The 13700-nt window shown below is 61.9% G+C and overlaps 1 protein-coding gene across 4 annotated transcripts in view; it reads left to right on the top strand.

The window, feature by feature from the left end:
* Positions 1-12487, top strand: part of LOC145347581 (outer dense fiber protein 2-like) — a 79021-nt gene extending 66534 nt beyond the window's left edge. For all 4 annotated transcript variants that reach the window (XM_080195167.1, XM_080195164.1, XM_080195165.1 and 1 more), the window contains one exon: positions 12069-12487. In XM_080195167.1, the coding sequence (XP_080051293.1) occupies positions 12069-12239 (171 nt within the window). In that variant the 3' untranslated portion in view covers positions 12240-12487. The remainder of the gene's footprint in view (positions 1-12068) is intronic.
* The last annotated feature ends 1213 nt before the right edge of the window (positions 12488-13700 follow it).

Below are 13700 nucleotides of genomic sequence, written 5' to 3'. Positions count from 1 at the left end.
GCGTTGCTGCGTCGGCGTCCCGCACCGGCTGAGACGCGCGTTGCTGCGTCGGCGTCCCGCACCGGCTGAGACGCGCGTTGCTGCGTCGGCGTCCCGCACCGGCTGAGACGCGCGTTGCTGCGTCGGCGTCCCGCACCGGCTGAGACGCGCGTTGCTGCGCCGGCGTCCCGCACCGGGTGAGACGCGCGTTGCTGCGCCGGCGTCCCGCACCGGGTGAGACGCGCGTTGCGGTGTCGGCGTCCCGCACCGGGTGAGACGCGCGTTGCTGCGTTGGCGTCGGCGTCCCGCACTGGGTGAGACGCGCGTTGCTGCGCCGGCGTCCCGCACCGGGTGAGACGCGCGTTGCGGTGTCGGCGTCCCGCACCGGGTGAGACGCGCGTTGCTGCGCCGGCGTCCCGCACCGGGTGAGACGCGTGTTGCTGCGCCGGCGTCCCGCACCGGGTGAGACGCGCGTTGCTGCGCCGGCGTCCCGCACCGGGTGAGACGCGCGTTGCGGTGTCGGCGTCCCGCACCGGGTGAGACGCGCGTTGCTGCGTTGGCGTCGGCGTCCCGCACCGGGTGAGACGCGCGTTGCTGCGCCGGCGTCCCGCACCGGCGTACCGCACCGGGTGAGACGCGCGTTGCTGCGCCGGCGTCCCGCACCGGGTGAGACGCGCGTTGCTGCGTCGGCGTCCCGCACCGGGTGAGACGCGCGTTGCTGCGTCGGCGTCCCGCACCGGGTGAGACGCGCGTTGCGGTGTCGGCGTCCCGCACCGGGTGAGACGCGCGTTGCGGTGTCGGCGTCCCGCACCGGGTGAGACGCGCGTTGCTGCGTCGGCGTCCCGCACCGGGTGAGACGCGCGTTGCTGCGTCGGCGTCCCGCACCGGGTGAGACGCGCGTTGCTGCGTCGGCGTCCCGCACCGGGTGAGACGCGCGTTGCTGCGCCGGCGTCCCGCACCGGGTGAGACGCGCGTTGCTGCGCCGGCGTCCCGCACCGGGTGAGACGCGCGTTGCTGCGCCGGCGTCCCGCACCGGGTGAGACGCGCGTTGCTGCGCCGGCGTCCCGCACCGGGTGAGACGCGCGTTGCTGCGCCGGCGTCCCGCACCGGGTGAGACGCGCGTTGCTGCGCCGGCGTCCCGCACCGGGTGAGACGCGCGTTGCTGCGTCGGCGTCCCGCACCGGGTGAGACGCGCGTTGCTGCGTCGGCGTCCCGCACCGGGTGAGACGCGCGTTGCTGCGTCGGCGTCCCGCACCGGGTGAGACGCGCGTTGCTGCGTCGGCGTCCCGCACCGGGTGAGAAGCGCGTTGCTGCGTCGGCGTCCCGCACCGGGTGAGACGCGCGTTGCTGCGTCGGCGTCCCGCACCGGGTGAGACGCGCGTTGCTGCGTCGGCGTCCCGCACCGGGTGTGACGCGCGTTGCTGCGTCGGCGTCCCGCACCGGGTGAGACGCGCGTTGCTGCGTCGGCGTCCCGCACCGGGTGAGACGCGCGTTGCTGCTTCGGCGTCCCGCACCGGGTGAGACGCGCGTTGCTGCGTCGGCGTCCCGCACCGGGTGAGACGCGCGTTGCGGTGTCGGCGTCCCGCACCGGGTGAGACGCGCGTTGCTGCGTCGGCGTCCCGCACCGGGTGAGACGCGCGTTGCGGTGTCGGCGTCCCGCACCGGGTGAGACGCGCGTTGCGGAGTCGGCGTCCCGCACCGGGTGAGACGGGCGTTGCTGCGCCGGCGTCCCGCACCGGGTGAGACGCGCGTTGCGGTGTCGGCGTCCCGCACCGGGTGAGACGCGCGTTGCTGCGCCGGCGTCCCGCACCGGGTGAGACGCGCGTTGCTGCGCCGGCGTCCCGCACCGGCTGAGACGCGCGTTGCGGTGTCGGCGTCCCGCACCGGGTGAGACGCGCGTTGCTGCGTCGGCGTCCCGCACCGGGGGAGACGCTCGTTGCTGCGTCGGCGTCCCGCACCGGGTGAGACGCGCGTTGCTGCGTCGGCGTCCCGCACCGGGTGAGACGCGCGTTGCTGCGTCGGCGTCCCGCACCGGGTGAGACGCGCGTTGCTGCGTCGGCGTCCCGCACCGGGTGAGACGCGCGTTGCGGTGTCGGCGTCCCGCACCGGGTGAGACGCGCGTTGCTGCGTCGGCGTCCCGCACCGGGTGAGACGCGCGTTGCTGCGCCGGCGTCCCGCACCGGGTGAGACGCGCGTTGCTGCGTCGGCGTCCCGCACCGGGTGAGACGCGCGTTGCTGCGTCGGCGTCCCGCACCGGGTGAGACGCGCGTTGCTGCGCCGGCGTCCCGCACCGGGTGAGACGCGCGTTGCTGCGCCGGCGTCCCGCACCGGCTGAGACGCGCGTTGCGGTGTCGGCGTCCCGCACCGGGTGAGACGCGCGTTGCTGCGTCGGCGTCCCGCACCGGGGGAGACGCGCGTTGCTGCGTCGGCGTCCCGCACCGGGTGAGACGCGCGTTGCTGCGTCGGCGTCCCGCACCGGGTGAGACGCGCGTTGCTGCGCCGGCATCCCGCACCGGGTGAGACGCGCGTTGCGGTGTCGGCGTCCCGCACCGGGTGAGACGCGCGTTGCTGCGTCGGCGTCCCGCACCGGGTGAGACGCGCGTTGCTGCGCCGGCATCCCGCACCGGGTGAGACGCGCGTTGCGGTGTCGGCGTCCCGCACCGGGTGAGACGCGCGTTGCTGCGCCGGCATCCCGCACCGGGTGAGACGCGCGTTGCGGTGTCGGCGTCCCGCACCGGGTGAGACGCGCGTTGCGGTGTCGGCGTCCCGCACCGGGTGAGACGCGCGTTGCTGCGTCGGCGTCCCGCACCGGGTGAGACGCGCGTTGCTGCGTCGGCGTCCCGCACCGGGTGAGACGCGCGTTGCTGCGTCGGCGTCCCGCACCGGGTGAGACGCGCGTTGCTGCGTCGGCGTCCCGCACCGGGTGAGACGCGCGTTGCTGCGTCGGCGTCCCGCACCGGGTGAGACGCGCGTTGCTGCGTCGGCGTCCCGCACCGGGTGAGACGCGCGTTGCGGTGTCGGCGTCCCGCACCGGGTGAGACGCGCGTTGCTGCGTCGGCGTCCCGCACCGGGTGAGACGCGCGTTGCTGCGCCGGCGTCCCGCACCGGGTGAGACGCGCGTTGCTGCGTCGGCGTCCCGCACCGGGTGAGACGCGCGTTGCTGCGTCGGCGTCCCGCACCGGGTGAGACGCGCGTTGCTGCGTCGGCGTCCCGCACCGGGTGAGACGCGCGTTGCTGCGTCGGCGTCCCGCACCGGGTGAGACGCGCGTTGCGGTGTCGGCGTCCCGCACCGGGTGAGACGCGCGTTGCGGTGTCGGCGTCCCGCACCGGGTGAGACGCGCGTTGCTGCGTCGGCGTCCCGCACCGGGTGAGACGCTCGTTGCTGCGTCGGCGTCCCGCACCGGCTGAGACGCGCGTTGCTGCGTCGGCGTCCCGCACCGGGTGAGACGCTCGTTGCTGCGTCGGCGTCCCGCACCGGGTGAGACGCGCGTTGCTGCGCCGGCGTCCCGCACCGGGTGAGACGCGCGTTGCTGCGTCGGCGTCCCGCACCGGGTGAGACGCTCGTTGCTGCGCCGGCGTCCCGCACCGGGTGAGACGCGCGTTGCTGCGTCGGCGTCCCGCACCGGGTGAGACGCGCGTTGCTGCGTCGGCGTCCCGCACCGGGTGAGACGCGCGTTGCTGCGTCGGCGTCCCGCACCGGGTGAGACGCGCGTTGCTGCGTCGGCGTCCCGCACCGGGTGAGACGCGCGTTGCTGCGCCGGCGTCCCGCACCGGGTGAGACGCGCGTTGCTGCGCCGGCGTCCCGCACCGGGTGAGACGCGCGTTGCTGCGCCGGCGTCCCGCACCGGGTGAGACGCGCGTTGCTGCGTCGGCGTCCCGCACCGGGTGAGACGCGCGTTCCTGCGCCGGCGTCCCGCACCGGGTGAGACGCGCGTTGCTGCGCCGGCGTCCCGCACCGGGTGAGACGCGCGTTGCTGCGCCGGCGTCCCGCACCGGGTGCGACGCGCGTTGCTGCGCCGGCGTCCCGCACCGGGTGAGACGCGCGTTGCTGCGCCGGCGTCCCGCACCGGGTGAGACGCGCGTTGCTGCGCCGGCGTCCCGCACCGGGTGAGACGCGCGTTGCTGCGCCGGCGTCCCGCACCGGGTGAGACGCGCGTTGCTGCGCCGGCGTCCCGCACCGGGTGAGACGCGCGTTGCTGCGTCGGCGTCCCGCACCGGGTGAGACGCGCGTTGCTGCGCCGGCGTCCCGCACCGGGTGAGACGCGCGTTGCTGCGTCGGCGTCCCGCACCGGGTGAGACGCGCGTTGCTGCGTCGGCGTCCCGCACCGGGTGAGAAGCGCGTTGCTGCGTCGGCGTCCCGCACCGGGTGAGACGCGCGTTGCTGCGTCGGCGTCCCGCACCGGGTGAGAAGCGCGTTGCTGCGTCGGCGTCCCGCACCGGGTGAGACGCGCGTTGCTGCGTCGGCGTCCCGCACCGGGTGAGACGCGCGTTGCTGCGTCGGCGTCCCGCACCGGGTGAGAAGCGCGTTGCTGCTTCGGCGTCCCGCACCGGGTGAGACGCGCGTTGCTGCGTCGGCGTCCCGCACCGGGTGAGACGCGCGTTGCGGTGTCGGCGTCCCGCACCGGGTGAGACGCGCGTTGCTGCGTCGGCGTCCCGCACCGGGTGAGACGCGCGTTGCGGTGTCGGCGTCCCGCACCGGGTGAGACGCGCGTTGCGGTGTCGGCGTCCCGCACCGGGTGAGACGCGCGTTGCGGAGTCGGCGTCCCGCACCGGGTGAGACGCGCGTTGCTGCGTCGGCGTCCCGCACCGGGTGAGACGCGCGTTGCTGCGTCGGCGTCCCGCACCGGGTGAGACGCGCGTTGCTGCGTCGGCGTCCCGCACCGGGTGAGACGCGCGTTGCTGCGTCGGCGTCCCGCACCGGGTGAGACGCGCGTTGCTGCGTCGGCGTCCCGCACCGGGTGAGACGCGCGTTGCTGCGTCGGCGTCCCGCACCGGGTGAGACGCGCGTTGCTGCGTCGGCGTCCCGCACCGGGTGAGAAGCGCGTTGCTGCGTCGGCGTCCCGCACCGGGTGAGACGCGCGTTGCTGCGTCGGCGTCCCGCACCGGCTGAGACGCGCGTTGCTGCGTCGGCGTCCCGCACCGGGTGAGACGCGCGTTGCTGCGTCGGCGTCCCGCACCGGGTGAGACGCGCGTTGCTGCGTCGGCGTCCCGCACCGGGTGAGACGCGCGTTGCTGCGTCGGCGTCCCGCACCGGGTGAGACGCGCGTTGCTGCGTCGGCGTCCCGCACCGGGTGAGACGCGCGTTGCTGCGCCGGCGTCCCGCACCGGGTGAGACGCGCGTTGCTGCGCCGGCGTCCCGCACCGGGTGAGACGCGCGTTGCTGCGTCGGCGTCCCGCACCGGGTGAGACGCGCGTTGCTGCGTCGGCGTCCCGCACCGGGTGAGACGCGCGTTGCTGCGTCGGCGTCCCGCACCGGGTGAGACGCGCGTTGCTGCGTCGGCGTCCCGCACCGGGTGAGACGCGCGTTGCTGCGTCGGCGTCCCGCACCGGGTGAGAAGCGCGTTGCTGCGTCGGCGTCCCGCACCGGGTGAGACGCGCGTTGCTGCGTCGGCGTCCCGCACCGGCTGAGACGCGCGTTGCTGCGTCGGCGTCCCGCACCGGGTGAGACGCTCGTTGCTGCGTCGGCGTCCCGCACCGGGTGAGACGCGCGTTGCTGCGCCGGCGTCCCGCACCGGGTGAGACGCGCGTTGCTGCGTCGGCGTCCCGCACCGGGTGAGACGCTCGTTGCTGCGCCGGCGTCCCGCACCGGGTGAGACGCGCGTTGCTGCGTCGGCGTCCCGCACCGGGTGAGACGCGCGTTGCTGCGTCGGCGTCCCGCACCGGGTGAGACGCGCGTTGCTGCGTCGGCGTCCCGCACCGGGTGAGACGCGCGTTGCTGCGTCGGCGTCCCGCACCGGGTGAGACGCGCGTTGCTGCGTCGGCGTCCCGCACCGGGTGAGACGCGCGTTGCTGCGCCGGCGTCCCGCACCGGGTGAGACGCGCGTTGCTGCGCCGGCGTCCCGCACCGGGTGAGACGCGCGTTGCTGCGTCGGCGTCCCGCACCGGGTGAGACGCGCGTTGCTGCGTCGGCGTCCCGCACCGGGTGAGACGCGCGTTGCTGCGCCGGCGTCCCGCACCGGGTGAGACGCGCGTTGCTGCGCCGGCGTCCCGCACCGGGTGAGACGCGCGTTGCTGCGCCGGCGTCCCGCACCGGGTGAGACGCGCGTTGCTGCGCCGGCGTCCCGCACCGGGTGAGACGCGCGTTGCTGCGCCGGCGTCCCGCACCGGGTGAGACGCGCGTTGCTGCGCCGGCGTCCCGCACCGGGTGAGACGCGCGTTGCTGCGCCGGCGTCCCGCACCGGGTGAGACGCGCGTTGCTGCGTCGGCGTCCCGCACCGGGTGAGACGCGCGTTGCTGCGTCGGCGTCCCGCACCGGGTGAGACGCGCGTTGCTGCGTCGGCGTCCCGCACCGGGTGAGACGCGCGTTGCTGCGTCGGCGTCCCGCACCGGGTGAGAAGCGCGTTGCTGCGTCGGCGTCCCGCACCGGGTGAGACGCGCGTTGCTGCGTCGGCGTCCCGCACCGGGTGAGAAGCGCGTTGCTGCGTCGGCGTCCCGCACCGGGTGAGACGCGCGTTGCTGCGTCGGCGTCCCGCACCGGGTGAGACGCGCGTTGCTGCGTCGGCGTCCCGCACCGGGTGAGACGCGCGTTGCTGCGTCGGCGTCCCGCACCGGGTGAGAAGCGCGTTGCTGCTTCGGCGTCCCGCACCGGGTGAGACGCGCGTTGCTGCGTCGGCGTCCCGCACCGGGTGAGACGCGCGTTGCGGTGTCGGCGTCCCGCACCGGGTGAGACGCGCGTTGCTGCGTCGGCGTCCCGCACCGGGTGAGACGCGCGTTGCGGTGTCGGCGTCCCGCACCGGGTGAGACGCGCGTTGCGGTGTCGGCGTCCCGCACCGGGTGAGACGCGCGTTGCGGAGTCGGCGTCCCGCACCGGGTGAGACGCGCGTTGCTGCGCCGGCGTCCCGCACCGGGTGAGACGCGCGTTGCGGTGTCGGCGTCCCGCACCGGGTGAGACGCGCGTTGCTGCGTCGGCGTCCCGCACCGGGTGAGACGCGCGTTGCGGTGTCGGCGTCCCGCACCGGGTGAGACGCGCGTTGCGGTGTCGGCGTCCCGCACCGGGTGAGACGCGCGTTGCTGCGTCGGCGTCCCGCACCGGGTGAGACGCGCGTTGCGGTGTCGGCGTCCCGCACCGGGTGAGACGCGCGTTGCTGCGTCGGCGTCCCGCACCGGGTGAGACGCGCGTTGCTGCGTCGGCGTCCCGCACCAGTTGAGACGCGCGTTGCGGTGTCGGCGTCCCGCACCGGGTGAGACGCGCGTTGCGGTGTCGGCGTCCCGCACCGGGTGAGACGCGCGTTGCTGCGCCGGCGTCCCGCACCGGGTGAGACGCGCGTTGCTGCGTCGGCGTCCCGCACCGGTTGAGACGCGCGTTGCGGTGTCGGCGTCCCGCACCGGGTGAGACGCGCGTTGCGGTGTCGGCGTCCCGCACCGGGTGAGATGCGCGTTGCTGCGTCGGCGTCCCGCACCGGCTGAGACGCGCGTTGCTGCGCCGGCGTCCCGCACCGGGTGTGACGCGCGTTGCTGCGTCGGCGTCCCGCACCGGGTGAGACGCTCGTTGCTGCGTCGGCGTCCCGCACCGGCTGAGACGCGCGTTGCTGCGCCGGCGTCCCGCACCGGGTGAGACGCGCGTTGCTGCGCCGGCGTCCCGCACCGGGTGAGACGCGCGTTGCTGCGTCGGCGTCCCGCACCGGGTGAGACGCTCGTTGCTGCGGGGAAATTGGATCAGCTCGTTGGGCCGGTGTTGAGAAGAAAACAGAAAGCTTGGAAATACTCAGCAGATCAGGCAGTGTCTGTGGAGAATATGCAATGCAATCTCATGTCCTTCCAATATTTGACTGGAAACAGATTAACTTGTGTTTTTAATGCAAGGAGCTAAAAACACAATTCAAGTATTTTATCAAAACCCGTTTTTAAGTGCCTAATTTTGAAACCAATGCCTCTCGGTTTATTAGGTCTGACTCGAAACAAGTAAAGATTAATATTCTTTTAATGAAGCACTAATTGCAAATGAGGAAATATCCCGAGGAAAGGCATTTTAATATTCCTTATCATGAGTGTACATCTGTTGAAAACACGCTAGATAATTTAAAAAGGCACAGATTTGCCATGTGGTGGCTAGCCTCCAGATTAGAGCCACCATCTGTGCCCCCTAGGAGTTTTTGAAGTCTAGTGAATATGCCCAATACATATCGGTTTGATTTGATTTATACATGGTATGGTATAGCTCCTCTTCTCTCAAGAAACTACGAAAGGTCGTGAATGTAGCCCAAAAGTCTGAGGTCATGTACCAACCGACTCAACGGTTTCTTTCCTGCTGCTGTCAGATTTTTGAATGGACTTGTCTTGCATTAAGTTGATCTTTCTCTATACCCTAGCTATAACTGTAACACTACATTCTGCACTCTCTCATTTCCTTCTCTATGAATGGTACGTTTTGTCTGTATAGCGCGCAAGAAACAATACTTTTCACTGTATGCTAATATATATGACAATAATAAATCAAATCAAAAGCATACCATTCATAGATGCATTGAGAAGAAGGAAAGGAGAGTGTGCACAATATAGTTAGGTTGTAGAGCTAGCGTGTAGAGAAAGATTAGCTTAATATCAGGCAGGTCCATTCAAAAGTCTGATGGCAGCAGGGAAGAAGATGTTCTTGAGTCGGTTGGTACGTGACCTCAGACTTCTGTTTTTTTCCCAATGGAATAAGTATGTCCGGGGTGCATGGGATCCTTGATTATGTTGGCTCCTTTCCTTCTCCCCACTGTACTCTATGAATGGTATACTTTTGACTTGATTTGATTTATTATTTTCACATGTATTAGCATACAGTGAAAAATATTATTTCTTGCACACTAGACAGACAAAACATACTGTTCATAGAGAAGAAAATGAGAGAGTCCAGATGGTAGTGTTACAGAAATAGCTAGAATGTATGGAAAGATCACTTAATGCAAGGAAGGTCCATTCAAAAGTCAATGGAAGGGAGATTGGTTTGTGTGATGGGCTGGTCTGTATTCACGACCCTTTGTAGTTTGTTGCAGTTTTGGGTGGAGCAGGAGCCATCCCAAGCTGTGATACAACCAGAAAGAATGTTTGCTATGGTGCATCTGTAAAAATTGGTGATAGTCATAGCAGACATGCCAAATTTCCTTAGCGTTCTGAGAAATTGGTGGGCTTTCTTAATTATAATGTGGCATGGAGAGACCAGGATAGGTTTTTGGTGACCTGGACACCTAGAAGTTTGAAGCCCTTGACCATTTCCATTTCAGCCCCCTTGCTGTAAACAGATTTGACTTGGGTACGAGCATTTTTGCTCTGAGATCAGGGTGGCTTTGGATACAAGCCTCTTATCCAGCACCTGATCTAATCTAGACTCGAAGTTTCAGTGCACTTCTGGTGGAGTCTTGCATTGCCAGAGATGAGACTTCAACAGCCTGGTTAGGTAAATGTTTTCAAAAGTCTTGCACTAGTCAAAGAAGAGCTTGAGTTTTTCCCAGTTTGCGACCAAAATATTTCTCTCTTAGTTAACACTAACAAACTGGAGCAAAAACATTTTCCCTGCCCTCATCCTTCCCTCCCCCACCCCCCTGCCTTCAGCGTCTAAAGTAATAAAAGATAACCCACTCTCAGAAACTACCCTTCTATCATGCAGAATATGCCCCCTGAGCCCACTCACACACACGTTAGTGTCTAAATAAAAATAGCAAGGAGGGATAAAAGTAGAAAATGTTTTGATGCGAGTCTGCTGATGTCCTGCCGGTGCTGACGTCCCATAGAGGTTCTGGGCGACATGGTGGCACGGTTGCCTCACAGCGTCAGGGTTTGATTCCTGGCTTGGGTCACTGTCTGTGCAGAGTCTGCACATCCTCCCGCGTGTCTGGGTGGGTTTCCTCCGGGTGCTCCTGTTTCCACCCACAGTCCGAAAGATATGCTGGTTAGGTGCGTTGGCCATGCTAAATTCTCCCTCAGCGTACCCGAACAGGCGCTGGAGTGTGGGGACTAGGGGATTTTCACAGTAATTTCATAGCTTACTTGTGACACTAATAAATAAACTTTAGAGGGAGAATCTGTGATTCCCTTGGGTGGAGGAGGGGGGAAGAGAGAGAGGGTGGAGGACAAACTCAGGGATTGTGTGAATTTTTCCACCTTTTATGGTATTACATCCGAATTCTATTTTTTTTATTCATTCATTTGTGGGACATGGACATTGCTGGCTAGGCCAGTATTTATTGTCCATCCCTGGTTGCCCTTTGGTGGTGAGCTGCCTTCTTGAATCATATAGTAAGTAGTCTCACAACACCAGGTTAAAGTCCAACAGGTTTATTTGATGGTGCGAGCTTTCGGAGCGCTGCCCCTTCATCAGGTGAGTTGTTGCAGTCTGTGTGCTGCGGGTTGACCCACAATGGTAAGAACCCTTTTAACAATTTCAGTGCCCAAGTCTGAACTGAGGGGGAAGAAAAAACAGATTGTTGTGTGCTTTGTTTAAGATGAATTTCATTTCCAAATTTCCTTTGGAGCTCCCAAGAAACTTCTGCATTGATCTCAATTTGGACTAAACTCAGTGACACTGAATGATGAACAAGTGAGAAGCTGGTATAATAGCAGGGTCAGTCACGGGGTGAAAACCTTGCTCTGGTCTTGCTATTAAATCTATTATTTACAGAAAAATGAGGTTGAACGCTAGTGTTGTTCTAAGCTTGTTTGATTATGGATCAGACACTAAATAAATATTACACATGGATTAACCTTGATGACATTGTGTAAGTCAGTGTGAGATGATCATCTAGATTTCCTCTGAGCTACAGTACTCATTATTGTTTTCTGATGATTATTTTTTGCTGGATTATAGGATTCCACCAGATTTCCCATCATCTTTCATTTCCTTTCCAAAGATGTGAAAAGGAGAAATCCAAAATGGCTTTGAAATTCCTAACTGCTTTGAAACCATTGAATTTTTCACCTTCACTGCATTTGATTAAATCCTTGAACCAACAAAATGGGGGGGCACGGTGGTTAGCACCCTGCCTCACAGCATCTGGGTTCAACTCCTGGGTTGGGTCACCTGTCTGTGCACAGTCTGCACATTCTCCCCATGTCTGTGTGGCTTCAAGATGGTTCGGTTTAGCTCAGTTGGCTGGACAGCTGGTTTGTGATGCAGAGTGGTACCAGCAGCGTGGGTTCAATTCCCATTCCGGCTGAGGTTATTTATGAAGGCCCCGCCTTCTCAATGATGGGATCCCTACAGTGCAGAACGAGGCCATTCAGCCCATCGAGTGTGCACCGATCACTTTCCCATCCAGGCCCTAATCCCATAACTCCAAACATTTATCCGAGCTAGTCCTTCTGACACTAAGGGACAATTTTAGCGTGGCCAATCCACCTAACCCGTCTTTGGACTGAGAGAGGAAACTGCAACACCCGGCGGAAACCCACGCAGAGACAGAGAGAATGTGTAGAGTCCACACAGAGAGTGACCCAAGCTGGGAATCAAACCCAGGTCCCTGGCACTACGAGACAGCTGTGCTAACCACTGTGCCACCGTGCCACCCGTTCTTGCCCCACGACTGAGGTGTGATGACCTTCAGGTTAAATCACCACCAGTCACATCCTTTGGCCATCTGGGACGACTTTACTTTGTTTCTATTCAAGTAGTCACTTTATGCGCAGGGGGTATGGGGAAAAAGAGAGCGGAATGGCATTATCTCATTTGGAGAGCTGGTGCAGACGTGATGGGCCAAATGGCCTCCTTCAGCGCTGTAACAACTCTGTGATTCCAGTGCTACGCTGGAAGATTCAACACTTAAATTAGCAGGACAGCTGAAATACTGACTCTTGTATTGATTGGAAGTAGAGAAACTTACATTAAGCCACTCATTCTTAACTTTAATGAAGATATTCTGTTGAAACTCACTGAATTAATCTTGCTTTTTCAGGCTGAGATGAGTCATAAAACACAACTGCAGGAGCTGAAGCTCCGTCTCGAGCAATCTGAAAATGAGAATCAGAGTATCCAGAATTACGTAGAGTTTCTCAAAATGTCTTATGCAATTATGTTTGGAGACAGCACCTTGACAGAATATCATGCTGAGCCATCTTTGAGATGAATAACTTAATCTCCAGAGGATTTGTTGGAGTATTGCAGGGGCCGCACACTAAATATTCGATGTACTTTTTTATAGTTAATTATGGAAAACGTGTTTTTTTTAGTTTGATTTAAGAAATTTCAATGAAGATCATGTAAAATTTTTGAGCAAGATCAAATTACCAGAGGTTACGAGCAAATACTACACAATACAGATGTAATACTACTGATCTCAATGCTTACAAATGAACATGCTTGAATATGGCATAGAATCATAGAAACCTTATAGTGCAGAAGGAGGTCATTCAGCCCATCGAGTCTGCACCAAGCACAATCCCACCCAGGCTCTATCCTTGTAACCCTACATATTTACCCAGCTAACCCCACTTACATAGCTGGGAGGAAACTGGAGCAGACACAGGGAGAGCAAAGAATAAAGAAAATTACAGCACAGGAACAGACCCTTCAGCCCTCCAAGCCTGCACCAACCATGCTGCCTGTCTTAACTAAAACCCCCTACCCTTCTGGGAGCCATATCCCTCTAATCCTATCCTATTCATATATTTGTCAAGACTCAGTATTGTATCTGCTTCCACTACCTTGCCTTGCAGCAAGTTCCAGGCACCCTCCACCCTCTGTGTAAAAAAAAAACCCTACCTCATACATCTCCTTTAAACCTTGCCCCTCGCACCTTAAACTTATGCCCCCTAGTAATTGATTCTTCCACCCTGGGAAAAAGCTTTTGACTATTCATTCTGCCAATGCCTCTCATAATCTTGTAGACTTCAGTCAGGTCGCCCCTCAACCTCCGTCGTTCCAGTAAGAACAAACTAAGTTTCTCCAACCTCCCCTCATAGCTAATGCCCTCCATACTAGGCACTATCCTAGTAAATCTTTTCTGTATCCTCTCCAAAGCCTCCACATCCTTCTGGTAGTGTGGCAACCAGGATTGAACGCTATATTCCAAGTGCGGCCTAACTAAGGTTCTATAAAGCTGCAACATGACTTGCTAATTTTTAAACTCAATACCCCGGCCAATGAAGGCAAGCATGCCGTATGCCTTCTTGACTACCTTCTCCACCTGCGTTGCCACTTTCAGTGACCCGTGTACCTGTACACCCAGATCCCTCTGTCTATCAATACTCTTAAGGGTTCTGCCATTTACTGTATATTTCCTATCTGTATTGGATCTTTCAAAATGCATTACCTCACATTTGTCCAGATTAAACTCCATCTGCCATCTCTCCGCCCAAGTTTCCAACCAATCTATATCCTACTATATCCTCCGATAATCCTCATCACTATCCGCAATCCACCAACCTTTACGTCATCCACAGACTTACTAATTAAACCAGTTACATTTTCCTCCAAATCACTTATATATGTTATAAATAGCAAAGGTCCCAGCACTGATCACGGAGGAACGCCATTTGTCACAGGCCTCCATTCAGAAACGCATCCTCCTTCTGCTATCCTCTGTCTT

This window comes from Carcharhinus amblyrhynchos, chromosome 9 (genome assembly GCF_965287045.1).
Source record: "Carcharhinus amblyrhynchos chromosome 9, sCarAmb.v2.hapA, whole genome shotgun sequence".
Lineage (NCBI taxonomy): Eukaryota > Metazoa > Chordata > Chondrichthyes > Carcharhiniformes > Carcharhinidae > Carcharhinus > Carcharhinus amblyrhynchos.
The sequence above is the reverse complement of the archived record's forward strand: the minus strand, read 5'-3'. Positions and strand labels throughout refer to the sequence as shown.